Raw genomic sequence first — 25708 nt, 5'->3', positions numbered from 1 at the left:
TTTTTGAGCGTGCAAGGGCCCAGTACAAAATAAAAACAAAATGGATCTTGGATCATTTTGTTTTATCGGGGTCTCATTTTATCAAGCTCCTAACAAGGATGTTACTCCCATCACGCTTTTCAGTGACACCTTGTTTCAGCTAACGTACGAACTAAGAGTAGCTGCCTTTTAGTCCGCCCCCAATCTGTTATTCGTACTATGGTACTATGCCCCCTTTCGTACATAGATCGCCCCTCAGCCAGTCCATAGATATTATATCCATGAATTCACCCGGGAGTTATTTTCCCACGGTCTCATAATTTTTTTTCGTACAATCAATACTATAATCGATTATGACCAACACAACACAGTCCAGCCAGGTGGAGAGCAGTGGCATTTCTTCCTCCTCGGTGAATGGTGACACCGCGGTTGAGACTTCCACTATTTCATCTCCCTCAGTGAATAGTGCCACCGTAGTTGCTACTACCGCTACTTCATCCTCCTCGACATATGCCGCGTCCGTGGAGACTACTTCACCGCTTCCGTCACTGTTTTCCACTCAGCCCGCTGGCAGTTCAGCAACACGAACGCCTTCCAGAGTTGTCAACCCATCATACACATCTACCAGCAAAGTTGCAATCTCAGTACCTTCGCAGTCAAATGGAAAGTTCAGTTCTGGAACTCTTGCGGGTTCCATAGTTGGCGCTTTTGCCGGCGGTTATATCCTGGCCCTCTTGGCAGCCTTTCTTTTCTTTCGTTTCCGCAAGAAGAGCCGCAAACCTAGGGAGAAGGCCCGTGGTTCTGGTTATATTGAGAATTCGGAAAAAGTATTGGGACAGACAGTCACTACATTTGCTGGAGTTTCAAAACCTAAGAACTCTGATATACCGCTCCCCCAAGTCGCGAGCGCGTTCGAGTCACAGCAACTCGATCTGTCTACTTATATTCCACAACCAGCAGATGACCACTCTGTATGCATGCGCATTCAGAGCTTATTTGATCAGGCCGGTCTACATGTTGAGAACTACTACTCTCGCACTGCTTCCAATCCCCCATTGACTCGGGACCTTCTTGCTCGTCTCAGTCGCTACGATTCAACGTCTTTACCTGTTTCGTTGAGCATCATCCTTTCAAACCCCAGATCTCAAAGGGCTGTTCTCACCCATGTATTAATTGAAAGCCTGCTGCATGCCATTCAACCCGGCGAAACCGAAAACTCTCTTCTTCCGGCAGATTTTGCGGCAAGCCCACAGCAAGGAGGAAGTGAGGTGGCAGATGCTGGTGAGGATTTTTGGGTCTCAATATACACGAGAAATGATTTACTGACTTGACTACATTAGCTACGGAGCGTGTCAAATTTGCTTGGCGTATGCTCACGTCCTTCCTCTACTCGTCAAACAATCACCCGCCGGCCCTACCCAGAGAAAACATAATGAAATTTGCGGAGGGTTTCACCAAGGCATTTGAGCCATACAGCAACCCGCAGTTCACAAAAGATGATCGCCTTCGGCATCTGGCCACCATCTCCAAATCGGCAGCTGACCTCGGTATCTGGTTATTCTCACAGCCATGTTTGTTTAAGTTCAGGTGGGTAACAGATAGGGTTTCAGGTGATAATATGGTGGTTCTTCCTGCTATTTTAAAAGTTTGCGATGAACAGGGGCGACTATTGGCGATTCCGGAGAAGCTAGTGGAGGAAAAAGTAGTACAAACCTGAAGCAGTGGGCTTTTTGTTTTGACATTGCCAGCGGTAGCTATATCTATACACTGAATAATCACTATAATATTGTTGAACTTCAATGGAAAAGAAAGCCCATCCCAAGAAAATAGAAGCCGAACTATTCCACTTGTCTGGCAAATGTGTTCTCTTCTCCCCCTTACGCCTGTACTCCCTTTGACCGACGCCATGTCAACATGTCCCGCAGCTCATCATTTGGACTGGCTGGGCTGGCTGGTTCATCTGTAACTTCACAAATGCCCGATTTAGATCGTTGACGATCGATCGAATCATGTATAAACATTGAGGGCACTTCGGCCCCAAGCTCATGAACCAATCCAGTTCTGGTCATCTCCATTGGCAGAGTTACCCGCTGAAGATGACCGAGAACCATCATAAGACTCTGATAGCAAATCAAAAGTCGATTCTTTTTATCTTGGGCCCGTTGCTTATCACGGTACAACCATCGTAGTTGTCTTCCCAGGCCGAGTTTGCCATTGCCCGTTACTCTGTCAATACGAGCGGGCTCGAGAATTACCGCAATATCATGGGCGGCATCCGCGGTATCTTTAATAATACAGTCAATCCACTCTCGCTCACTGGAATCGAGACTGGGATCATTTAGCTTTCGGAGGCGCTTTGCTTCGTTGAGTTGAATAAGAACATGGTCCGTTGTCTTGAGAAGCTCTGCTGTCTGTTCGTTGACGGAGGTCAACTGGAGGGCCATGTCACTGTCTCGCGGTGCTGCTGGGGCTTCTTCGATGTGGCTCGTCAATTGAACATTTGAATTTGATTCTTGAACGTTCAAATTGAAGAGTAGAGATTGAGTATCAGTCATACATATTGCAACTCCGGGAGTAGACTTCGGCTCGCGAAAAAAAGGCTATAAAGAATTGGGAATACAGAAATGGGTGCAATCATGCAAATGCGGCTAACATGTGCGTTTAGTGCTGTCACATGGCACGGAGACTGCCTCATTTCGGAAGGGTAGATGCATGAACGGAGGGCGCAGGCGCTAGCCTTGCAGTGTGTTATTCATCGTCCTAGGCCTAAAACATGTCATTCAACCGAGCTCCTACACAATTTTCATAGCCCATGAGAATTAAAATAGTAATTCTATGTCTTAATTCGGTAGTAGGAACAGATAAGGCATAATATTAGGAGGTAAATTTATTCGGTTTCTATCGATTTGATTAAACTGCCCAGCGAAAGTGGAGCATTCCAGGTACGTTTGATTTGTGTGGGGGCCAATTCTACATTTCGGGGAGCTGGAAATGTGCTCAGAACTTGCCGCTTTTTACTCACTACGTAGATCTGAGTATGCATCTGAGTCTGATCGGAACCTAGCTCATTACATAAGCATCTGATCCGACTCCGGTAGTGATCCACGCACTACGCTTTTCGGCCTTGCGCACCACGTTACGTAATCCCGTACTTATATAACCAACTGAGACTCGGGAGTTTTAGGAATTAGGTCATGTGATTTAAACCTCATCTTATCTGTCGGTATGCTCACTAGCCCTGGCCAATAAGAATGTATGAATGCTCTGTCTTTTATTACCCCTGGTTCTAGTAATTTATAGGGGGATCTAACATGACTAAGGAATTACAAATAAACAGTGGATAACGTGGATCCCGGCGGGTTCGTCATCCCTGCCGGTCCGTCACCCCACCAAAACTTCATATTTTCTACACTTTTTAAACTCCAATTAAACAACCAAAACACCATAAAATTGACTAATTAAACCTTTTCGGGCATGTAGTATACCTATGCCCTTTCCCTATGCATAATGAACATGTAGTTTGCTGGCGTACAGGGGCCAAAACAGGAAGTGTAGGTTCAACCTGGGGTTCTGGAGCAGGTGTAGGGTTAGATATATATCTCACACTAACACCTTCCTCACCACCCACATTGGTAGTAGGGACCGGAAGCTCTGTTAAACTACCCATATTAGGTATCTGCTTCTTTGATCTCTCCCTCTTTTTCGTTTGCTTTCTATTTCCCTCCCGTAAACGCTTGATCTCATCTCGCATTAAGATGTGCTCGTGAACCAGCTTAACCGACATATTGTAGAACTGTTGAAGATCACGTTTTGTAGGCGAAGAGATCTTATTAGCAGCTGAACTTAGACTAGAATTAAGCCTAGATTTGCGTTTTTCTAGCTGCTTAGTTGTCCGAGGGATACCGGTAGAGATATTACTGCCTGATGTTGAACCTTGTGAAACTGGTCGATCTGGTAGAGGTGGAGATTGAAGACGAATATTTAGCTTTGATAACACCCGATCAGGGTCTAATGGCACTAAACCAGTAGCTGCGAAGGCATTCTGAATGATTAACTCCTTAAATGAGTCGTTACGAGCCGCTAGAAAGATATTAAAGAAGTCGTCTTTTTCGATAGAATCGATACCTAACCGGGTATATTCCGCAACCCGAGTTCTATAAGAGCGCTTTAACACAGCAAAACAACCAATATCAAGAGGCTGTAAAAGATGAGAGGCATGCGGAGGCATACAGATTGGTATGATGCTGTTTTCCTGGCAAATCTTATCGAATGTTGCTATAAGATGACTATCGTAGCCATCGAGGACCAAAAGACGATGTTTCCCTTTTGTCTGACTTATTGTATGCGGAATAAAGTGTTTACGGAGCTAATCAACGCCAATTTCGTTACTTGTCTAACCATTTAGATTAACATTAAGAGCCCAATGCTTTGGAAGGTCGTCAAACCATCGTTCCATGAAGTTTTTGCCTTTAAAGATAACGTATGGTGGGAGCGCTCGCCCGGAGGCACAGATTGATTCAACGACAGTCACCTATTCACGATTACCAGCTTGTAAAACGCCCCTCCGACCGGTGTAAAATGACTGGGTAATAACCTTCGTCGTCGCACTGACTCCTATCGCAAACCCTGACTCGTCAAAGTTATAGATATCATCCGAAGTGATACCATATTGAGTAATCGTTTTTTCGACAAGATTAAACCACTCAATAATAGTATTTGGGTCTTCCATTAGGGCACATTTGTAGTCATATTTGCGAGAGAATCGAGTAGTAAGCTCAGGATGTCGTTTGATATATTGTGTTGGCCAATTTTTGCCAACGGTCTGGGGGGCATTATCTCCGCGGTGTTTAAGCAGTAAATTAGCCATATCTCTTAACATCGCGATTGTACGCGCGGCGCCTCTCTGATCCATAGAGATTAACCAATCCTGAATTGATTCCTCTTCTAGTTGCGTGAATTTATGGCCTGTACCCCTTGCTTCATACAAATTAGAAATGCCTTTCATCCGATCTGCAAGAGTTGTGCGGGGGACATCGAAAGAGCGAGCAGCAGCAGCGATCGTGGTGATTCTGCCATTCTGAATAGCTTTGATAGCTAATAAGATCCTGCCTTCCTGCTCAATTGATTTTTGAGCTTTTTCACTCCGTTTTGGGGGCATGGTAGGCGTTTAAAGATAGGTGGCTAGGTATGGGCGGAAGATTTGAAGTGGGATGACGGACCGGCAGGGATGACGAACCCGCCGGGATCCACGTTAACGTGGATCCTGGTCGTTCCGGCATCCTGGCCGTTCCGGCACCCCACCAAAATTTCATATTTTGTACACTTTTTAAACTCCAATTAAACAACCAAAACACCATTAAATTGACTAATTAAACCTTTTCGGGCATGTAGTATACCTATGCCCTTTCCCCATGCATAATGAACATGTAGTTTGCTGGCGTACAGGGGCCAAAACAGGAAGTGTAGGTTCAACCTGGGGTTCTGGAGCAGGTGTAGGGTTAGATATATATCTCACACTAACACCTTCCTCACCACCCACATTGGTAGTAGGGACCGGAAGCTCTGTTAAACTACCCATATTAGGTATCTGCTTCTTTGATCTCTCCCTCTTTTTCGTTTGCTTTCTATTTCCCTCCCGTAAACGCTTGATCTCATCTCGCATTAAGATGTGCTCGTGAACCAGCTTAACCGACATATTATAGAACTGTTGAAGATCACGTTTTGTAGGCGAAGAGATCTTATTAGCAGCTGGACTTAGACTAGAATTGAGCCTAGATTTGCGTTTTTCTAGCTGCTTAGTTGTCCGAGGGATACCGGTAGAGATATTACTGCCTGATGTTGAACCTTGTGAAACTGGTCGATCTGGTAGAGGTGGAGATTGAAGACGAATATTTAGCTTTGATAACACCCGATCAGGGTCTAATGGCACTAAACCAGTAGCTGCGAAGGCACTTTGAACGATAGACTCTTTGTATGAATCGTTACGGGCCGCTGGAAAGATATCAAGGAAGTCATCTTTCTCGATAGAATCGATGCCTAATCGGGTATATTGTACAACCCGCCTTCCGTAAGAGCGCTTTAACACAGCAAAATAACCAATATCAAGAGGCTATAAAAGATAAGAGGCATACGGAGGCATACATATTGGTATAGTATTGTTTTCCTAGCAAATCTTATCGAATGTCGCTATAAGATGACTATCGTGGCTATTAAGGACTAAAAGACAATGTTTCCCTTTTATCTGACTTTTTGTATACGGAATAAAGTGGTTTTAGAGCCAATCAACGCCAATTTCATTACTCGTCTAGCTATTTAGACTAACGTTAAGAGCCTAATGTTTTAGAAGGTCGTCGAACTATCGTTCTATAAAGTTTTTACCTTTAAAGATAACGTATGGTGGTGTAACGGAGTGGATCCTGAATCTTCAGAAGTCCTGTCATAGAGACGGGTTATCGCCAGCGTGTCACTGTCGATCACAGAGCGTACTCTGACCGCCACTCTACCCCGCTCCTATCAATCATAAATAGTCCATTCTTGGGAACCTGGAAGTTCCCCAAGAATCAGTCTCTGTACTATTCGCTCAATACATCGGTTCCGGAGCCATCTTCGTCTTACCTAGTTGACAGGCCCTATCCTGTAAACACTAGAACCCCCTATACTTTACATAACACCTATCGCGAATCCCGTCTTATTAAAGTTCTAGATATCAGCCGGAATGATACTATATTTTTGGATAGTATTTCGGACGAGATTAAACCACCCTTTTATAAGTTTAGGATCTTTAGATAAGAGATAAGAGGCAAGAGAATTATAGCGTTTGATAAAGTCTATAACCTAATTTTTACTAACTCTTAGAGGGGTCTCGGAGGGGGTTATTTCACGGGCACGAAGTAGTAAATTAGCTATATCCCGACATATAGTATGTGTAAGGGCAAACCCTCTAGAGTCATAGAGAGCAGCCACTCTTCTATCAACTTCTTTTCAGGCTCAGAGAATTTGTGGCGATGATAGCGGCATACAACCCGACTTTCATGACCCTTCATCCGATCTTGTAACGTTGATCGCGGCATAGTGAAAGCTTCGGCAGCAGCTCTAATAGAGGTGTATTTCCCATTTTCTATAGCTTTAATAGCTAACAGAAGGCGGCCCTCCTGTTCAACCAATTTTTGAGCTTTTTGAGTGTTACGAGCCAAGTCTTGATGAAAAAGAGTACATTCAACTAGAATTTTAAACATGGGGAAGGAAGAAGGAGAGAGAAAGGGAAGAGAGAAGATACACCTTATGGGTGCAAAAACTATCACATGACCACTCCCCCATCCGATCTCCAGATCGTAACATTGAGATCGAATTAGGGGCATTGTTGATGTTCAAAAACATACGTTGCTATAATATCCATTTTGTTTTGCGGGTGGCCGGAGTAACAGGGATCCACGTTATAAATTGTCGGAACCAGGGGTAATAAAACACAGAGTTTTCACTCATTCTTATTGGCCAGGTCCAATTAGCGTAGCATTCTGACACTATGTATGTATCTCCCGATGTGGCCTCTGCTAACATAATAAGTGCCTCTTGCTTATTTTGGCCGTTGATTAACCGCGTAACACCCTGTCACTCGTCCTCCGTAAATACCCTTTATTCGGGTCACCAAGGCGGTTCTAAGATTATTGGTTCTTCTCTGCCTGATGCCTGCCTAGCATGTTGCTGACGTCTGGGTCCGAAGCACTTCTTTCAGGACCAACTTAAAAAAAAGTCGACTCAAAATCAGAGATTTCTTTAAGAGGAATACTTTTTACCTATCATTATCCGGCAAGACGGCGATGACGACGTTGTGGCATTGATGTCTGGTTCGAGTACCTTGCCGCTCCAGATCCAGATCGACGTGCATAGACTGTCTACATATCTGCGAGGACATGCACGTCGGTGTTGAACGGACTTGATATGATTCGAGATCATGACCATCGGTCTATATATTATAGGCTTACCGATCTTATTTCTGGGCTATGTTACATTAGAGCACGGGAGTTCTCATTATTGATCTGTATTATTGGCCTGTAATCCATATTCCTGGGCTATGTTACAATAATAGCCTTCCGCAATCTGACCAAAGCACTTATACACTTCTAAATCCATATCATGTCTAGACGCCTTTCCCCACTCTCGCGGAGCTGCACAATCACTCTTATCAGCCCATTTTGTTTCACTGGTAGCCCGAGAAGTTACTTTTCTTTCGATAAGAAGACTCAGGTCCTATGGTATGTAAACTAATACGGATATACAAACACACTCCTACTACAAATATATAGATATGGTGTAATGGTCTTTGGGACCATACAATGGGAGACAGATCACTAAGACTGCCAAGCACTCTTTCCAACCTTTGGCCTTTTCCCATCAGGGTTTTGCCTGGTTGGTTTTAACGAGGCTATGCAGGACGAGGAGTAATGGATCCGATCATGTAACGGGAATGTTCCGTCTACGAAAAGGATTCGGACGTAGTGTCACCAACGAAGATGGAATCGCAATAAGTGATACCGACAGAGATAATGTGCCCCTGGGAGCTTCGTCCAAACGGGGCATAAAAGGGGATAACTCCCTGGCCCCTATCTGGGGGACAAGAATTAGTCTCTGTACAAGAATACTATATCGTTGACGCTCCTCCACTTATTCATTACCGATCCATCATCGTATCTTACCGGATTGACAGGCTGATCACCCCTGACCTGGTAATCTTCTTACATATGGGCTGTTGATACATCTGCGTTTCACTTTAGAGAAGTGTTGGGATAAATTCACCATACACATAAACTGCAATACGTTTACTGTGTAGCTCTTTAATCGACGAACAGTCGAACCCTTCATGATTTCTGCATGCATGAGGATGAGCGAAGCCGACATCGAGGTGCCAAACCGCGCACTCAATTTGTACTCTTTTGCGCAAATTAGCCTGTTCAATTTATGTTATCATAAAAGATTCAGCTTATAGCTGAATACCTAGAATTATACTAGAATATTACTTTTATTTCCATTTTTCTCAAAACGGTTCAGACTATTTCATCATCTTGATTAGTTATATTAAGGGAGAGAAAATTGTAAATATATATAAAAATTCAGCCTTAATAGACTGAATAAGCTGACGGAGCTTACCGAAAAGATAAATTAAGTAGCACTTACTCAACCTTTAACTCCAAAAGCTCCAACACGTGAAGAAGAGTTAATAACAGTATATTGTAAATTACCTTTAACATTATTTCTTAAAACTGGTATAGGGTAACCTTTAAATGAAGAATATACATTTTCTAAATTACCTTTATAATTAGTTCAACTTCTAGATCTAGATCCTATGAGTAATGTTAAATTCTCGGAGACTTCAACTCTGAACTACAGTAAATTAATGCAAACCTTGCTTCACTATGAAAAATAAGAGCTTTATCCCACCCAAATTACTTCTTCCAGTCACTTCAGAATCTCCGCGCAATCTCCATAATCTCTCAAAATGTCGGTGCTAGTAAAAGTGCGGCACACGTCGCTTGACAGGTTCCGAAAGCCGAGTTGCAAGCAATTATAGAAGCTGGTGCGCTTATCCCCATAGTAGCTCCCCAAGTGAAGCCAGCCGCCGAGTAGCAGGCCATGACGACTGCTGCGCATCCAGCCTGACACAAGCCATATGCTGCTGGACCAGCAGATGCACCAGCGCTGAAGAGCAATATGGCATTGATCACCAACCGCAGGATTATCATTATCTTGGAACTCTGAGAGGTGGAAAATTTATTAATAGAAGGGAAAAGTGAAATTAAATAGATAAATACCAGGAGAAACAGTTCATGAGCAGGAATGCTCTAAAATAAAAGACTAGACTTTGACAAAGCCTTTGGGTTGATATATATAGACGAAGTAGCATATCAACTGCGACAGGAAGACAGGTCAAATTCGAGACCAGTCTTCGAGTGACGTATGACAACTTTCGAAGGATAATCAAACCAGTTTTCCAAATCTGGACTCGTTAGAAATTATAATTTGGTTTATAAAAAGAAAACATAATTATAACACAATTCACATGTAAGTGACGTATACCGATGTACACATTGAAATCGATCAATGAAGTCTTCATATGTTTGATAGATTTTACCAATACTTGTCGAGTGATATCAAGATTAGAACATAGTTACTTCGTAGCGGTGGGTTAATTACCAAATACCATACCACAGTGCACAGCTTAGCACTATTCCCGGCTCTAGTCAAGGCCAGGAGTGAGCCAACAGGCCAGAAGCTGCTGAGACTGGCTGTGCTATCTATTCAACTGATCTTTTGGCCATACGGTGTCGTAACAGAAGGTACAATCTTCTTCAGCATTCCATGCGAAATTTGCATGAGATATCGCAGGACGGCGCAACCTAGAAATTTAGACTCACTTTATCGACAATTTGCAAAAATAATCTAGAGAATAGCTGGTATCATTTTTAAGCTGAACAAGGGTGAATGGGATCATGCAAAGCTCCTTGTGTAAGAACAGGGCCAAAATCATAAGCCTAACATTATTTTCTGCGTGATACAATTTTGGAGTGGTCAATTATCTTACCGATGCAAAGTGAACATTCTTAATATGAAATAATAAATCATCGAAAATGCACACACCCTTGTGAAACAGACTTTGCGACAACGTTCGAATCGGGAAACCGTCGAAGATAAAATGTATGTTAAAGCGCAGAATCATAGTTATATGAAAGATAAATGATTCGGTAATGGAAAACATTAGTTACAGCACCCCGTGACGTGTAAATGGACATATTTCCGGGACTGGCGATTTAAATCTATCATGTCAATAAAAATAGGTGTGCACACTAACAAATCAATCTATTAGAAGAAGTGAAATGTAATATGCTGAGAGATCTCCGGAAGATATCAGCGGTCAAGTTGAAAGAACAACTTGTCATCTTAGATTCCATAATTTTACACGAGCTTGCATGATGTGTATCGTCGAGGATGTAGTCTACCTAATGTACCTAAGCTTGTATCTGCATCATGCCCATTACAGCAGTGCATCGCAGACAATTCACCGACGGCATCCTTGATTGTATATGCTAGGGATATGGTTACACCTAATAGTAACGCTGCAAGATGCGCGAAGTGTAAGCATATTGCTTGCAGATCGAGCTCTACATTTTGCGGTATTTTGATAACGATCTGTTCCTTTTACTCAGCGCTAGACTATACTAGGCCATCACATGAGTGCCAGATGTACCCTGTTTTTTAAATGTTTTTTACGATTAAGTTTCATTACCAATTCAACTACCAGTTCCCTATATCCAGCCTCTATATTCGTTATACCTATCGCCTTTGATGTCCTACCTCTCCCACCGCCATCTCTGAATTTAGTGAGCCTTTCCATCGCTCTATTAAGCAGGCTATTAAAGCCATCAATATACATGCCTAGCCCTAGGTCTTCGTAGTCTCGAAGCGAGGCTCCTGTCAGCACCTAGGTACTCGATAATGTCTAATAAAATAGATCTCGTAGTCTGTATAAGACGACAAGGTGACTAATTCGTAAATACGAACTGGCACGAGGCTTAGGCCTCGCAGTGCAAGTTCACATAACAGGGCTTATGCAACCCTACAGTTATATTCAAACAGTCTAGACGCTAGAGTCTCGGACTCTAGCGATTAGTTTAGCATTGAATCGTACTACCTAGGTACTGCTTTCTCCATTCTATGTCCCGAATGTACCTAAGTCCTAAGACCCTCGCAACAGGGTCTAAAAAGATGCCAATACCTGTGTCTGTCACCCAGAAGAAGCCGATCATGAAAACGAAAGCAACAAAGCGATCAATGAGGTCGAAGCCAACCTGGCTTTTAAGTTTCAGAACAGACTGTAAGAAGTTTATCCCCGAACTTTTGTTTCCTTTCTTTGTGCGCAAGTTTCTTCTGGATGAAGGAGTGGGGGCCCAATGATTGGCCTCCTGTGTCATTGATCGACCTTGGAACTAAAAATGGAATTCGAGTGCAAGCTGCGAAATGTGAGGATCGAGTAGAAGGACTTGACTTGGAATATCTAAAGCCTTGGAGCAATGAGTCTGACTGAACTTCGACTTGAGATGGAAGAAAGCAAATCCTACCTTTTCTCCGCCATTTCCCTTACAACTCCTCTTTTTAGATTACCTCCAATTACCTCTAGATTTATACATTATACTCTTATCGTACAGTCTCCCTTAAATTCAATTGCTACCTGGCTTCTATTCATTCATTTTCTGCTCATTCTATCTTATAGAACACATTGCCCTCAAACAACCGACGTGCGGTTCTTAAAACTGCGACTTGCCGCACATGAATATCTCCGTTTCCATTCAAACCCAAAATTGTTTCAGTCTGCATAACACCAGCAGGGTGTCTGATCCTTACTGGGATAGGACTCGCAATTCTCTGCCCCTCAACCTCCATTCCATGTTTGGGGGAATTGTTTCTTGTCAGTCCGTTAGCCAACTGCCACGCCACAGTCCCGTGAATCGCCATCGCAGCTCCAATGCACACAGCACCCGTGATTTGGATAGTAGGATGCGGTTTACCCATTGAAAATGCGAGCACGTCTATGTCCGAGCCTTCGTCGACAGGAGGAGATAGAAATGCAATTTTTGGTGTGCCTCGAACAATGCTTGCTCTCTCCACATCTGAAGCTAGGCCAAATCGTACTGCCCCTTCTCGTCGAATGTATTCGGCAAGAGAGATGAAATCGGTATGAAATGCATCTGGTTTTATTGGGTGGCCGTTCACCTTCAACGAGCTAGAATCGACGAGTACAAATGGGTTTGCCGCGTCGACAAGGCTGACTTGTAGTTGAATAGTACCCAAATGCTTTGAGTCAATGCTGATAGTTTCCTGTGTTGCGCCACTTGGAAACATCTTCCCGGTCATACTCCCTTCGGGATTGAGAAACGCAACCTTGAGGGGACTTGAGGTGCCTCCAACGCCAGGGATGTGGCAAGTTCCATCCTCTCTGTGTTTTCCACTCGGAGATAGCTGGACCGTTTCCACGATTGTTTGCTGAGTGTTTGTATTGAAAATACGGACATTGATCTAATCCCGAATTAGCAGACGAAAACATGAATATGCCAAATCTTGCTCACTTCACTTTGGCCAGCGATAGCTCCTACAAGACCTTCATCCAATGAAAAAGGGCCCACTCCAGATGCAATATTCCCACAGTTTCCAGTCATATCAACCTTCTCCTGATCAGGGGCAACTTGGACGAACGTGTAGTCCACATCGATACTGGGTCGAGTTGACTTCGCAATGACTGCTACTTTCGAGGTTGTTGATGTAGCTCCGCCAATACCATCAATCTGTCGAACGCCAGCATTGGATGATCCCATTGCTGATAACAAAATAGGTCCCCACTGTTCCACTTTCTCGGGCAAATCCTTTCGGTGAATGAAGAGGCCCTTGGATGTTCCTGACCGCATCCAAACTGCGGGCAATGACTGTCTTTTTGGGTATGGAACATATTTTTTCAGTGCAAAGGGATTCGAAACTGCATAAGTTTCTGCAATCGACAATGTTGCTGCTGTAGTCATGATGGTTCTTGAACACAGGGTGCTTCGCATTGATCACCCGTTCTTGCGACCACACAACCCATGGTGACCAACCTAGATTATTTATGAGACTGCATATCTGTTCTCAACTGCAACTTTGCAATATCGGTATTTGCTCACAACTACCGATCGACCCTTTGTACGCGTTGTGGGTCTCCGTTCCGCGGGAAGTTATATCCCGTGGGAAAAAGTCTCCATGGCATTTCCGAAGCGCTAACCCGGTACAATGGCACATAATTTGCCTGGGGCAGTATTTCCCCAGATATTCAAATCTGGAGCGGGGTGCGTTTAGACATAAAACGACCATATCATGATGTGGCAGAACAGGAAATGTGGAAGATTTTCCAAATTGATCTCACATATATCCGTTCAACATGGCACTTACAGCCCCAATGGGGCTAGCAGCCACTGCACAAAATAACTCTCGTGTCTACATTCTTGCAATTGTTACCTCAATGGGTGCATTTTTGTTTGGTTATGATTTGGCATTCATTGGGACATCAATTGAGTTGGACCCGTTCAAAAGGTATCTAATGAAATGCATATATTTTTTTCAAATTTGGACTAACTTTTCAAGGGACTTCGGACTAAATGGTGCATCAGAGGCCGTCCAAAACGCATTTTCCGCCAACATAGTGTCACTACTTCAAGCGGGATGTTTCTTCGGTTCTCTCGCGGCAGCACCTGTGGGTGATAGGCTGGGCCGGCGGCTAGCTTTGGGACTTGGTGCCATTGCTTTCATTGTGGGATCAATTATGCAGACAGTCTCAGCTGGTAACACAGCTGTCATGTTTGTGGGAAGAGCAATCGGCGGGGTAGTAAGTACAATATCCGACTAACTACCTTCTTACCCTGGGTTATTTGGTTCGCTAACCTTTGACAGGGAGTTGGTTTTGCTAGCATGCTGGTGCCGTTATACACAGCGGAGTGTGCACCGCCAAATATTCGAGGTCGGCTGGTTGGAATTTACGAGATTGGCGTTCAGTTAGGAACATGTCTAGGTTTCTGGATAAATTTCGGCGTCGATCGCAACATGACACCCACCTCTTCGCAATGGATGACCCCGTTTGCATTGCAGCTTATTCCAGGTGGATTGTTAATGATCGGCTTGTTCTTCATGCCCGAGTCACCACGGTGGATTGCCAAAGTCCACGGGAGGGTCCGAGCCATCAAGACACTTTCACATCTTCGTGGTCTTCCCATTGATCATTCAGCCGTTCAAGAGGAGGTAGATGATATCCTTAATCAGCTAGAGCTTGAGCTAGCGGATAGTGTGGGAAATACCCGTGCTGCTTGGAAGGAGCTAATGCAGCCCGGACTGCGTAACCGGGTCTTCCTCGGTGTGATGGTTATGGTTTTCTTCCAGATGTGTGGATCAAACTCCATAAACTACTACTCTCCGCGTATCTTCCGATCTATTGGGCTGCAAGGAACGCAAACAACACTCGTCTCGACTGGAATTTATGGCATTGTTCGATTGTTGGCAGTCTTCATTGCCATGTACTTTGTTGTCGACCGATTCGGCAGGAAGTCGATGTTGATTGGCGGAAGTATCATGATTGTACAGTCCCCGATGATTTTTTCTTTTTTGATTTTATATTTCTGACATTCCCAGGCTATCTCAATGTGGCTCATCGGAGCCTTCGTCAAAGTCCAAAGTTCAACCTCAAATTCGAACGGATCGCTTAGTGGAACTTCCTATGTAGCGGCGGTGTTCATCTTCGTTTTTGCTGTTTCCTTCTGTTTCAGCTGGGCTGGTGTGCCTTGGGTGATTTGTTCCGAAATTTATCCCTTGCGTGTGCGTGGTTTGTGTATGAGCATATGTGTTGCCACGCATTGGCTGTTTAATTTTGTCATCGCAAGAAGCACGCCCTATATGATTTCGAACATTAGATTTGGGACCTATTTTGTTTTTGCTGCTTGTACCACACTTGCGGTGCCATTTGTTTGGTTTATGGTTCCTGAAACCAAAGGGATGAAGTTGGAGGAGGTGGACGCCCTCTTCGAAGGACGAGATTTGATTCCAAGGAGGCAATTGAGCATCACCAGGACTGATGACAGTATTGATGATAAGGAAATGATTGAACAGGTTGAAAAGATCTAATTGCCGAATATTATTATCGAGTTTCCAATTTATGGTCTCCTTTTTTCTTAGCGCTGCTTTGTATATTTTTACGTGTTCATTCGCGGCAATTATATTCCTCCCTACTGGTTCCAACACGCCGAAAAGAAGAACCTTTATTCTTAATCCTACCTAGCAGTCTGGTGGTAGATTCCGTGAATTGATGCCTTAATAGTGAACGCAAAAACAAAACACAGCACAAGCATTCTTCACTTGAGTGAAACATATTTCAAGGAGACATCCCACATCTTCTTGGCACCAGCGACATGATACGCATACGGGCCATAGCCCGGTGCCCAAATCCTCTCTGTGGGAACATGCGCAGTTGAAATGTGGCAGTTTTTCAAGTACTTTCCTCCTTGCCCTTCGAGATCCTTCGACACAGCTGCCCACACACTAGTAGCAGCACCTTGTGGGGAGTTCATTTAGCTGGCCAGAAGCGTTGGGTCCTGACATATGGTCTCGATCTCTTCCTTGGACATTTGTTGCCCAGGTTTGTTGCAACTGCCCCCGGGTGAACGCTGAAGGCATGAAGTTCCTTAGACCCATATCTTCTCTCGATCTCTTTTGCAGTCCACAAATTCGCGGTTTTGATCTACCCATACGCCTGCATGGCGTCGAACTTATCGTCAAAGTTGATGTCATTGAGATTGACCGCAGAGAACTCATAACCAATGGAGGAAAGTACAAGTACTCTTGATTGGAATGACGGCGTGGATGCCGAGAGGGGAGCGGGCATCGAGAGATTAGTCAAGAGAAAGTGCGAGAGGACTCACTCCAAATTGAAGCTCGAAGCCGTCCTTCGTGGTCTCTTTGTGGGTCATCATGACGCCCGTGTTTGCAACCAAGAGGTACAATTGGTCGTTCTCAGCCAAGAACTTTGCAGCACAACTCCGAACGCTGTAGAGAGACTCCTGGTCAAGGTGAAGAAGGCGGATATTTGGAGACTCTGCGAGTTCACCAAGGGCCGTCCTTGCCTTTTGGAGATTTCGTGCTGTTAGATACAGTTTTGCGCTCGTCTTCGACAAGGGCTTAGCTGTCTCAACTCGGATATCCGAAGAACAACCTGTGATAAAGATCATCTTGTCCGTCCATTCTCCAATGAGGCCTTCGTCTCGGACAACCTGTTCAGCCGTCGGGCGCCCATCCCCTGGGCCACTTAGGTGTGCATAAGCTGCAGTGTATCAAGATGCCATGGTGATTATTAGGTGAAGTAAAGTATGCGAAAGTAGGTTTTAACGAGGAATTTGTGATTCTTGCTGAGAACAGATGAGCGTTGACTGGCCACTTTATACCATGCCGGCAGTATAAGAAAGTGAAATACGGTAGTTCGACCTGAACTACCGTATCTTAGGACAAAATACCGTAGCCAGGGTAGGATACGGTAATTCGTCAGATACTTTAGTGATTTGAAATACCCTTGCTCGATGAAATACTATATTTCAGCTCGAAATACGGATTTTCATGAAGTACTTTAATCATTTAAAATACTTATAAGCTTTAAAAGGCAATATCCATAACAACATCCATAACAAATCCTTATACTTAGAAGGTCAGTCGTCCACTCCCTATTCCCCTATAATAAACAAGCTAGTTTAACCGTACTAATATAGACATTATCCTAAATACTATATTTTATAAAACACTAAATCAAAAGATAAAATACTGAAAGAACTACTTTAGCGATCAAATGAAATGCGGTATTTCATAAAATATCGTAGCTCACCTAATACTATATTCTTAACAGAGTCACACGAAATACCGTGGCAAATGAGTTACCGTGTTTCATAGGGTATTTGAACTTCCCCTCCGGGCGGCATGGTATTCATGGAGATAAACGAAGCGACACTTTGATTTTAGGCGCGAAAGCTTCCTTCGCGTTTGAATGGAGGCTTGGAGGCTGCAAAAGAAAGAACATAGAGGCGGAGCTTCTTATATATCCTGACTCTACAGCATCTTTACACCTTCCTAGTAGTGTATATCGTAGCCGATGTCGAGAATTATACAATTCTCATATTGAGCCGTGGTATCATGTATCATAATAGAATTATTCTCAAGTTCCAATCAAAGCTTTAGTACCTATTAGTTGCACGAATTGAAATCCTGGCATTATCATGTCCTAGTTATACAGAACACTATCTTGTATAGATCCATTAAGTCCAAACAACATGTCATCATCAATCTGTGCGTCAATATATGAACCGATATAGCCTGGCACGACAGTCGGAGCAAGACCACCGACTGTACCTAGATGATCTGCAGAAATACCAGAGTCATAGGCTTGCTCGCAGAACATCTGCCCATCATTTTGCTTTGTATTTTGTCGAATGAAGCTTTGAATAATCATATCCATATCCAATTCAGAAGCTTCAGTCTCCGGTGGCGTCATTTGAGCAGGCGAGGCAGATGATTTCAGAGATTTAGGATCAAGATGAGGCTGGTTTTGTAGATTTCCTATCTGCTCGTTTGAATCAGGACCAGGTCGGGCGTCATGTTGACGGTGTTGACCACCAATATCAATTTCCATTCGATCCATCAGATGCAAAATCACATTTTTGGCACGGCGGACAGCCCAATTTGTCTCTTGATTCTTTTGGAAAACATCAAGACACGTCCAGAGATTTGATTGCGCTCTACTGCCACCTCCTAGTTGGGCGGCGACTCGAACATGAATCGTTGCGGCAACATATGTCGCGTACGAAATCAGATAGGGGGCGCGTCTGATGGAGAATGCCCGGCCGTAGGCTTGCAAGATAGTGATGATGCGAGCTGCAGCTGCAGTGCATATTGTAAAGGAGCTGATAGCGACTGATGGATCTGTTATGTGAAGGTGACCTTCGGCCACAAAGGGTCGGTGGAGAAGAATGATGAGTACATTGTAGAGTGCCAAAAGAGAAAGGACATGAGGTGGTGGTGTGATCTCTGTTGGGCAATTTACAAAGCGTAAATAATCCGGCAGGTTCTGATACCAAGTACTCAACTCAGAATCCAAGGCTTTCAAAGTAGTGAGCAATTCCTGAGGAAATCGATTCGAGCTTCTCTCCGAGTAAACCTTGTTCAGAATACCGTTCAAAATCAACGACAGTTTACAAAGCTCAGTAAATGTTGAAACACTGTATGCAGGCGATCCAGGATATGACTGCACATCTGTATATGCGAACGGTTGCCAGTGTTCTAACTCTTCATAGTGGTCCAAAAATGTCAACGAGACCTTTGTGTCAAAGTCCTGTAGACTTGCCGGACGGCCTTGATAAAGTGACTGGATTTTGTCGACAACAAAAGCACCCCAAAAGACTCGACGACGTATTTCTATATCCTCGTCCGAGAGACGTCGCATGTTGCTGAGCATAGTAGCATCCACGTGCATACCAAGGTCGATGATCATCCTGAATGCTGTACCCGCATAAAGCCACGCAGCACTGCGTTCATCGCCTAACGCAAACAGGGAGCTTGTCATCACTAGCAATGCCTGGATAGTGGTGATTTCGCTTCGATCCAAAGCGCTGCCGAGCAATTCTTTGACTCTTTGGCGGAATGTCCATCCAGCGGTGCGGACATCATCGGGGTCTCGGCGAATTTCGGGGCGATTGCTGAATTTCGATGCGCCAAAGTAAATTGCATTCAACAAGAGCTTGGAGAAATACGGACCGCCGGTGGCCATATCTCGCATAAACGCCGGGCGATAAGTGATCAGGAAAGAATGATGTTGGCGATTCCAATGCAAAGATAGGAGGTGCATTCCGAGTTCCGGATCGACTCCATCAAAGTCCAGCTTACCTTGTCGCAAATTCAATCCTTCTAGTTGTCCTGCTCAAGGTTAGAGTAAGAAGAACCCGTGGTGAAGGAGTGACTCTCTTTGATAGGCAGACTCTCCCATCAACTGCTTGCGAATATGCTCTACCGGCACCTGTGGATCCGCCGACCGAGGATGACCAAGTCGATCTGTCGGTGCATCGTCGAACAAAGTGCTCGTAAGCCCGTGGTAACTTGAGTCGCCATTAGGCGAGATAAATATCCTCGATACAGCCGACCGAGACCGGTCGGCAATTTGTGAATTCGGAATATCCGGAGGTCGCGTTTGTTGTGGCTGTTGGGATGGACTTTCTGTGGCATCCCTTTGATCCTCAGAACGTGCATGGCCGTATCCTAGGTGTTGTCGAAGTTGTTCATTTTCCGCTTCTAGTCGTGATAGCCGAGCGTTTGTTGGTCTTCGGTTAGTTAGTGATGATCACTCCAGGGCTGTCTGTGCAGATATGCGCAAGCAGATAATTAATGACCTACCTTGGTCGCTCAGGTCCAGGTACATAGGCACATTCTTGTGCATATGTCTTGCAGTTGGAACACGGTCTTTCGCTGTCACAGCGGAACTGTTCCACAGTCAGTTCCACGGCGCTCAGAGCTTTTCGGTTCACTTACCTTCCTCCGTCGACAAAATGAGCAGGCTTTTGCGGCCCTCCGCGGCTTAGATGGAGGTTGTTTTTCCATGTTTTCTTGAGAGATTCTTCCACGGAAGAATCGGGAGATAATCGAGAACATTTGAATTGCCGCGGCAAGTCTCTTCCCGTTCCGCTCCCGGTTCTCCGTCCCCACATATCAAAAGGGTCAAAGGCTGTATAAGTTGGAGTTTCCGTGACTCCCCATATTCATTAGAGAAACCGACATTTGCCGTACCTTCTCATCATGGCCAGCATTACTCAGTCAGATAATCCTGGGCTACATAAACCGCAAAGGGTAATTGATCTGATGCTACCCAAGTACCTCGGCTAACTGATCTTCCAGATTCATACACCCCAATGGGTCTCCCTGGTGTCTGGCGGAGTCGCAGGCGGAGTGGAAGCAGCAATAACAGTGAGTGCCATATCCATTATATGTTTGGTCGCGATTAATATCTGGCAGTATCCATTCGAGTACTCAAAAACTCGCGTTCAGTTGTTGAACACCGGCGCCGTTAAGACGTCAAATCCTTTGCGTCTCATTCTTCAAGTTGCCAAGCAGGAAGGTCTTGGTGCGCTTTACATGGGATGCTCGACTCTTGTTATTGTTAGTTATCTAGCATCTCTTACATTATCCCATATTAATAAAATGTCTAGGGAACTACAGCGAAAGCTGCTGTGAGATTTGTATCATACGATACTATCCGCAATTCTCTTACCGATGACCACGGCGTTATGTCACCTAGTAGAGGAATGCTAGCTGGCATGGTTGCAGGTGCCGTAGAAAGCATCCTCGCAGTGACACCAACAGAGAGAATCAAGACCGCATTGTCCGTACCCTAACACTAATGACGTGACACATGGAGCTGACTGCCCTGTGGAGAATCGATGATGCAAAAGGGGCTCGTCAATTCAAGTCTAGCTTCCATGCGACTAAAGTTTTAGTCCAACAACATGGTATCACCGAGCTGTACCGAGGTCTAGTGTCCACCGCAATGAAACAATCAGCCACATCAGCAGTCCGTATGGGGACATACAATATGCTCAAGGAGGCCACTAAATCCAAGGGCATTAAGGCAAATGTGTTCACGACATTTGGAATTGGTGCTGCAGCTGGCGTGGTTACTGTCTATGCTACACAACCTTTTGACACAATCAAGACCCGGGCACAAGGTGTTCTAGGTGCTAGTATTTCCGAGGCCTCGCGGAGTGTGATTCGGGATTATGGCATTCGCGGATTCTGGAAAGGCAGTACGATGCGACTGGGCCGTCTGATTTTGAGTGGTGGTATCGTATTCTCTGTCTATGAAGAAGTGTCGGCCATCCTGTCAGGGACCCATAAATAAAGAAAATAAATCGGTCAAAGGGCAAAATGTCTCATTAATATCAATCTCTAGTGGACTACAGATTCAGTCAAAGCATGATCCCATGAAAGTCTTCAGTTGTACAATCGCAAACACTTTCAGACGGTGAGCACGACCTTTCCTCTCCCCTCAAACCTCCCATTGGCATATTCATAAGCCTTTCTTATCCTGTCAAGCGGAAAATTAGCAGCAGCAAACGATTTTAAGAGCCCCTGATTCACCAAGCAGCTAAAACACTCAAAGCCTCCGTGCTTCTATACCTGTAATTGTGACCTTGGGCCAGCCTACTACGTGAGGCTTTGGCTTTATATTTCAATTCCCTTGTCTTCACAGGTTCAAAAACTATGAATTTGCACTCCAATTTTTTCTAGCTACCCTGATTGTTGAAGTATTCATCTGCAAAGTTAGCGAATTCAATTGATTTAACAGCCAACTAAGTCGAGTGTATAGGTGTGCGAGCCTGAAAAGAAGGCTTGAACCATCAAGTGACTGAAACATCTAATTTATCTCACTATTCATAAGTGTGTCTTTCCACGGGCATTCTCAAACCTTTAGTGAAGGCATCGTCGATCGAATAGACAAGGCAGAAAAAACAAGAACACTGCGTGAAAATTTATCGTTTTTCACAATGACTCGATTCCATACTCTTTGAGTTTGTGATATGAGTGAATTTGTGATTGAGGCCGAGCACTGCATATGTGATGATGTATCGTTCGAAGAGGAACAGACAAGGCAGCTGCGCTATCTGTAAGCTAGCTTGATTGCCATCTCCTAGTCCTTGGGCCTACTGAGGCATACTGAGAGAAACCTTCGTACCAGTACAGTCAGCAGCAGGGTTCAATTGCAGCTTTTCTTCTTTCAAAATAGGTTTTCTTCGCCAACAAAGACATGGATACAGCATTTTGCGATCTGGCAGCCCTGGAAACCCATGGCAGCTAGTGAAACTGACATTAACACTCTTATTGAAATTACCGCGAAAATGTCTTCCTTACATAATACCTTCAAATAAGGAACAGTTTCGAAGAATACATATCATCTTTGTTTCCTACTCTTGTCCCAATATAGCACCACCAAAGCCAATCGATACTGGACCGGTGTTCGTGATAGTAAGCTCCATTTAGCATAACCTACAGGGAGTGATCGGACTGCGAGGTCACTCTCACAGATCAAGAAGGACATCGGTGAGAGGTCCCCATATTCCTTTGGTGTGTTCATAGTTGGGATGTTGCACAATCTATCGCAAGCTTCACATTCTGTATTGTTCAAAAGTCGATGTGATATATGTTGGTTAGTTGGCGAAGATTCAACCAACATGCCGCTATGCTGAGCTCGATGGCTGTTTTCCCCACCATTTTTTTTCTCATGTTAGAGTATCTCTGACAAGACTCCGCTACCATCCATAGGAGATTTCTCGTATCCTTGCCACATGAATCCGCGGGCCTTGGTTTGAAGCTCAACAGGGTTCTCTGGTACCCCTTGCAGATAGAATCGTCTTATTCAGGGGGGGGGGGGGGGGGGTATGTATCAATCCCCTAAAATAAAGTAGGTTTCAAACCTACATTTTTGATAATATTTTTGTGAGGGAACTAGAATGGACTCGATCCCCGAGGATTATAGAGGTTGGTAATCTATTAAAATTTTACTTACGTTCGTTTCTGTTTTTGTGAGAAATTGCCATGCTTTAAGGAACGGTTACTTGATTTTTGAGGCCTAAGCCGAGATGGAGGGGTGTGATGCATATGCCCCCTGTTTGCTAGTATGTTTGCCCTCTCGGCATGCTTATATAAATGAACCTTTAGGCAACCACTCAAATATTCATTCCATCATGATTCTTATTCCTAATTTATGAGCTATGGTAGTGAGATCTACAACTCATCAATATTTCAAGTGCTTCCTATATAGAGATCAAGAACAGGTAGCTCAAGTGGATTTGATGGGGCTATCAGGCAATCCACATGATCAAAGGATTCAGAATGGTGGGGATGGAGGCTCGCATGATTATTAGACGGGATGCTTCTCCAAGTTTGTTCCTGGTCACCGAGGAACGGGCGAAAACATTGAAATAGTCTCATTCACCGAGACACAGTCTGTAAGCTGCATTATGCGATCGACTTGTAGCTAATAATTTTCATTCTGTTGGTTCTCGGGTGATAAACGTTGGATTTGCCCTCACAACAGAGTTGTAGCTCTGAACTAATTCGGTATTATCTAATTGGTGGAAAGATAGGATGAACTGGATGGTTTATGTTTATAAGCTCATCTCGGAAAACATCATAGATGATATTGACGAGGGTTCTCGACCGAGATGCCTAGTCTCTCCCACATGGCTTCCACGTTCATATCCTCTCGACCACTATCGGAAAAATTAGCATCATTCAGACTTTAATCGAGCAAAAGCGGAGTCTTACTCATCCTTTGGATTGATCCACGGCTCGGTCTCCCCTTCCTCGGTATTAGGATTGCGGAAGATCACATTGTGTTTCTATCAGCGTTGTTAAGTCAACTATCAGGTACGAAGCCGTTTGTTTCGTAGGTCTGTTGACGTACCAGTCCAAGTGTCAGATGGATAGCCCCTGGTCCTTTGACAAATTTATTATCTGCGGCTTTGCCTTCAATCAAGGCCTGGATATTTTGTGCAACGACGGCAGCTTGCGCTGAGCCAGGTCGAGCAGCCTTTTGAGCGCCTGTATCTGCGATATCGCCCACGGCAAAGAGATTTGAGTATTGCTCATCCATGAACTGCATGGTCGATCGAATGCGGATGAATCCGTTCTCCGGGTTGACGATTGACTCCCCGTCTGGGAGAGAAGGCTTCAAGTCCGAAACAAGTTGGTTATTGGGGGTTTGACCAGTGGCCAAAATCACAAATTGAGTGGACTCTGTATTACCATTGGTAAGCTGTACTTGAACAGTACTCCCGTCGTTGGGGAATCCACCTAGTGGAACATTGACACGAGAACCGGTGATAAGTCTGACGCCAAGCTCATCAAATCGTCGCTTGATAAGATCATGAAGTCCAGGGTGGAAATTCGGCATCAGTCGGTCCCTGGATTGCACAACTGTGACCTCTTTCTCCGGATAGAATTCTTTCAGATCTGCAGCCATCTGAACGCCAACAGCACCGCCGCCGACAATCAAAACCGACTGTGATCTCTTCACACCGACTTGATGTTTCTGCAGATAGTTGACCGATGACTGCTTGTCATCATTCTCCATTGCTGCAGGCTTTGAGAGACGTGTGCCGGTAGCAACAACGACATATTCGAATGAAATGTGGTTTGAGCCATTCCATTCACGGTCGAGCTCTATATGGGTTGGTTTCACAGACAAAACACGAGCCTGAACAACACCATGGGAGGTGGGGTTTGGCGAGTCGTGGAAGATCCCACTGTAGGGAATAAATGCTTTGTGTTCTTGACCAGGAACGATTGCGAATCGAGGCTCCATGGTATGTCAGCTTAAACCCGGGTTAGGTATAACACTTGTGTCTAGATTTAACATACAAATGTAAATAGATGGTGGAAATGACTGTGGGGCTCAGTTAAAAGGACCTGCATGAATTATTAGATTTATAATTGAGTGAGATTTGTGAGTGCTCTTACTCGGTGAGTTGAAGGCACGACACGTGCAAGTTCCTGAGCAGTGGTCTGTAGTACGATATATTAGTAGAAAACCTTGGCACTTTGATTCATACATACCCTTCCGACAAATGAGCCGCCAATAACAATGATGTTTCGGAGAGATGCCATTGTGCAAGTCAGAAGATGTTTGTCTAAAGGAGAATCCAATGGGAGGTTGAATATATAAATACCCCAAGCCTCTAAATTTTATCAGATCAAACTTAACTCCGAGCTAGATTCCTATTTAGGTGAAATCCCGAGACCGGAGTAGTATACATCCGACATGGGAGATCAACGCCCCCTTAAATCCCGTTCATCTCCTCGTTTACCTCCCTCTTCATATCCGGGGTGATACCCCCAGATCCGATCAACCTAGCCGTAACTTTGATATGTTCATGGAGTATGAACCATATGCTCCGTGCTCAAGGCGTGGCAAATTATAGTCGCCGGTTCACAGGGTACTGTTGGATTCGTTGTTGTGTGTTCGGCGCCGCCAAGTTTCAATGTACATGTGTGCTTGTGTAGGTACCTAGGCATATCCGGAATTCGCAACAGTATTTCTTTCCAACACATCGATCTCGGATGAAACTGTGTTACATCCGTTGTACTT

At 44.5% G+C, this 25708-nt stretch overlaps 10 protein-coding genes across 10 annotated transcripts; 3 read left to right on the top strand and 7 right to left on the bottom strand.

Annotated features, from left to right (window-relative positions):
* Nucleotides 1–332: 332 nt before the first annotated feature.
* On the top strand, nucleotides 333–1696 carry N7529_001327 (uncharacterized protein; the record flags this gene model as incomplete). The annotated part of the gene is made up of 2 exons (XM_057236858.1): nucleotides 333–1260; nucleotides 1320–1696. The coding sequence occupies 2 exons, from the start codon at nucleotides 333–335 to the stop codon at nucleotides 1694–1696; spliced, it is 1305 nt and encodes a 434-aa protein (XP_057103661.1).
* Nucleotides 1697–1856: 160 nt separating this feature from the next.
* N7529_001326 (uncharacterized protein) lies at nucleotides 1857–2534 on the bottom strand (the record flags this gene model as incomplete). Its single annotated transcript, XM_057236857.1, has 1 exon — nucleotides 1857–2534. One exon carries the CDS (start codon nucleotides 2532–2534, stop codon nucleotides 1857–1859), a length of 678 nt encoding a protein of 225 aa, XP_057103660.1.
* A 9691-nt stretch (nucleotides 2535–12225) lies between these two features.
* Nucleotides 12226–13541, bottom strand: N7529_001325 (uncharacterized protein; the record flags this gene model as incomplete). The annotated part of the gene is made up of 2 exons (XM_057236856.1): nucleotides 12226–13044; nucleotides 13095–13541. The coding sequence occupies 2 exons, from the start codon at nucleotides 13539–13541 to the stop codon at nucleotides 12226–12228; spliced, it is 1266 nt and encodes a 421-aa protein (XP_057103659.1).
* A 392-nt stretch (nucleotides 13542–13933) lies between these two features.
* On the top strand, nucleotides 13934–15663 carry N7529_001324 (sugar transporter; the record flags this gene model as incomplete). Its single annotated transcript, XM_057236855.1, has 4 exons — nucleotides 13934–14085; nucleotides 14137–14377; nucleotides 14443–15120; nucleotides 15175–15663. The coding sequence occupies 4 exons, from the start codon at nucleotides 13934–13936 to the stop codon at nucleotides 15661–15663; spliced, it is 1560 nt and encodes a 519-aa protein (XP_057103658.1).
* Nucleotides 15664–15890: 227 nt separating this feature from the next.
* N7529_001323 (uncharacterized protein) lies at nucleotides 15891–16106 on the bottom strand (the record flags this gene model as incomplete). The annotated part of the gene is made up of 1 exon (XM_057236854.1): nucleotides 15891–16106. One exon carries the CDS (start codon nucleotides 16104–16106, stop codon nucleotides 15891–15893), a length of 216 nt encoding a protein of 71 aa, XP_057103657.1.
* A 321-nt stretch (nucleotides 16107–16427) lies between these two features.
* Nucleotides 16428–16763, bottom strand: N7529_001322 (uncharacterized protein; the record flags this gene model as incomplete). The annotated part of the gene is made up of 1 exon (XM_057236853.1): nucleotides 16428–16763. One exon carries the CDS (start codon nucleotides 16761–16763, stop codon nucleotides 16428–16430), a length of 336 nt encoding a protein of 111 aa, XP_057103656.1.
* A 1037-nt stretch (nucleotides 16764–17800) lies between these two features.
* On the bottom strand, nucleotides 17801–19420 carry N7529_001321 (fungal specific transcription factor domain-containing protein; the record flags this gene model as incomplete). Its single annotated transcript, XM_057236852.1, has 1 exon — nucleotides 17801–19420. One exon carries the CDS (start codon nucleotides 19418–19420, stop codon nucleotides 17801–17803), a length of 1620 nt encoding a protein of 539 aa, XP_057103655.1.
* A 78-nt stretch (nucleotides 19421–19498) lies between these two features.
* Nucleotides 19499–19987, bottom strand: N7529_001320 (uncharacterized protein; the record flags this gene model as incomplete). Its single annotated transcript, XM_057236851.1, has 2 exons — nucleotides 19499–19827; nucleotides 19963–19987. The coding sequence occupies 2 exons, from the start codon at nucleotides 19985–19987 to the stop codon at nucleotides 19499–19501; spliced, it is 354 nt and encodes a 117-aa protein (XP_057103654.1).
* Nucleotides 19988–20361: 374 nt separating this feature from the next.
* Nucleotides 20362–21460, top strand: N7529_001319 (uncharacterized protein; the record flags this gene model as incomplete). Its single annotated transcript, XM_057236850.1, has 5 exons — nucleotides 20362–20412; nucleotides 20461–20529; nucleotides 20578–20721; nucleotides 20772–20944; nucleotides 20998–21460. 5 exons carry the CDS (start codon nucleotides 20362–20364, stop codon nucleotides 21458–21460), a joined length of 900 nt encoding a protein of 299 aa, XP_057103653.1.
* Nucleotides 21461–23749: 2289 nt separating this feature from the next.
* Nucleotides 23750–25227, bottom strand: N7529_001318 (NAD(P)/FAD-dependent oxidoreductase; the record flags this gene model as incomplete). The annotated part of the gene is made up of 6 exons (XM_057236849.1): nucleotides 23750–23831; nucleotides 23887–23960; nucleotides 24026–24919; nucleotides 24982–25029; nucleotides 25081–25125; nucleotides 25177–25227. 6 exons carry the CDS (start codon nucleotides 25225–25227, stop codon nucleotides 23750–23752), a joined length of 1194 nt encoding a protein of 397 aa, XP_057103652.1.
* Between the last annotated feature and the right edge of the window lie 481 nt (nucleotides 25228–25708).

The sequence above is a fragment of the Penicillium soppii genome (assembly GCF_028829465.1).
Source record: "Penicillium soppii strain IBT 18220 chromosome Unknown utg000001l, whole genome shotgun sequence".
Classification (NCBI taxonomy): Eukaryota; Fungi; Ascomycota; class Eurotiomycetes; order Eurotiales; family Aspergillaceae; genus Penicillium; species Penicillium soppii.
Note: the sequence above shows the minus strand (reverse complement) of the source record. Positions and strands in the feature narration are given on the sequence as shown.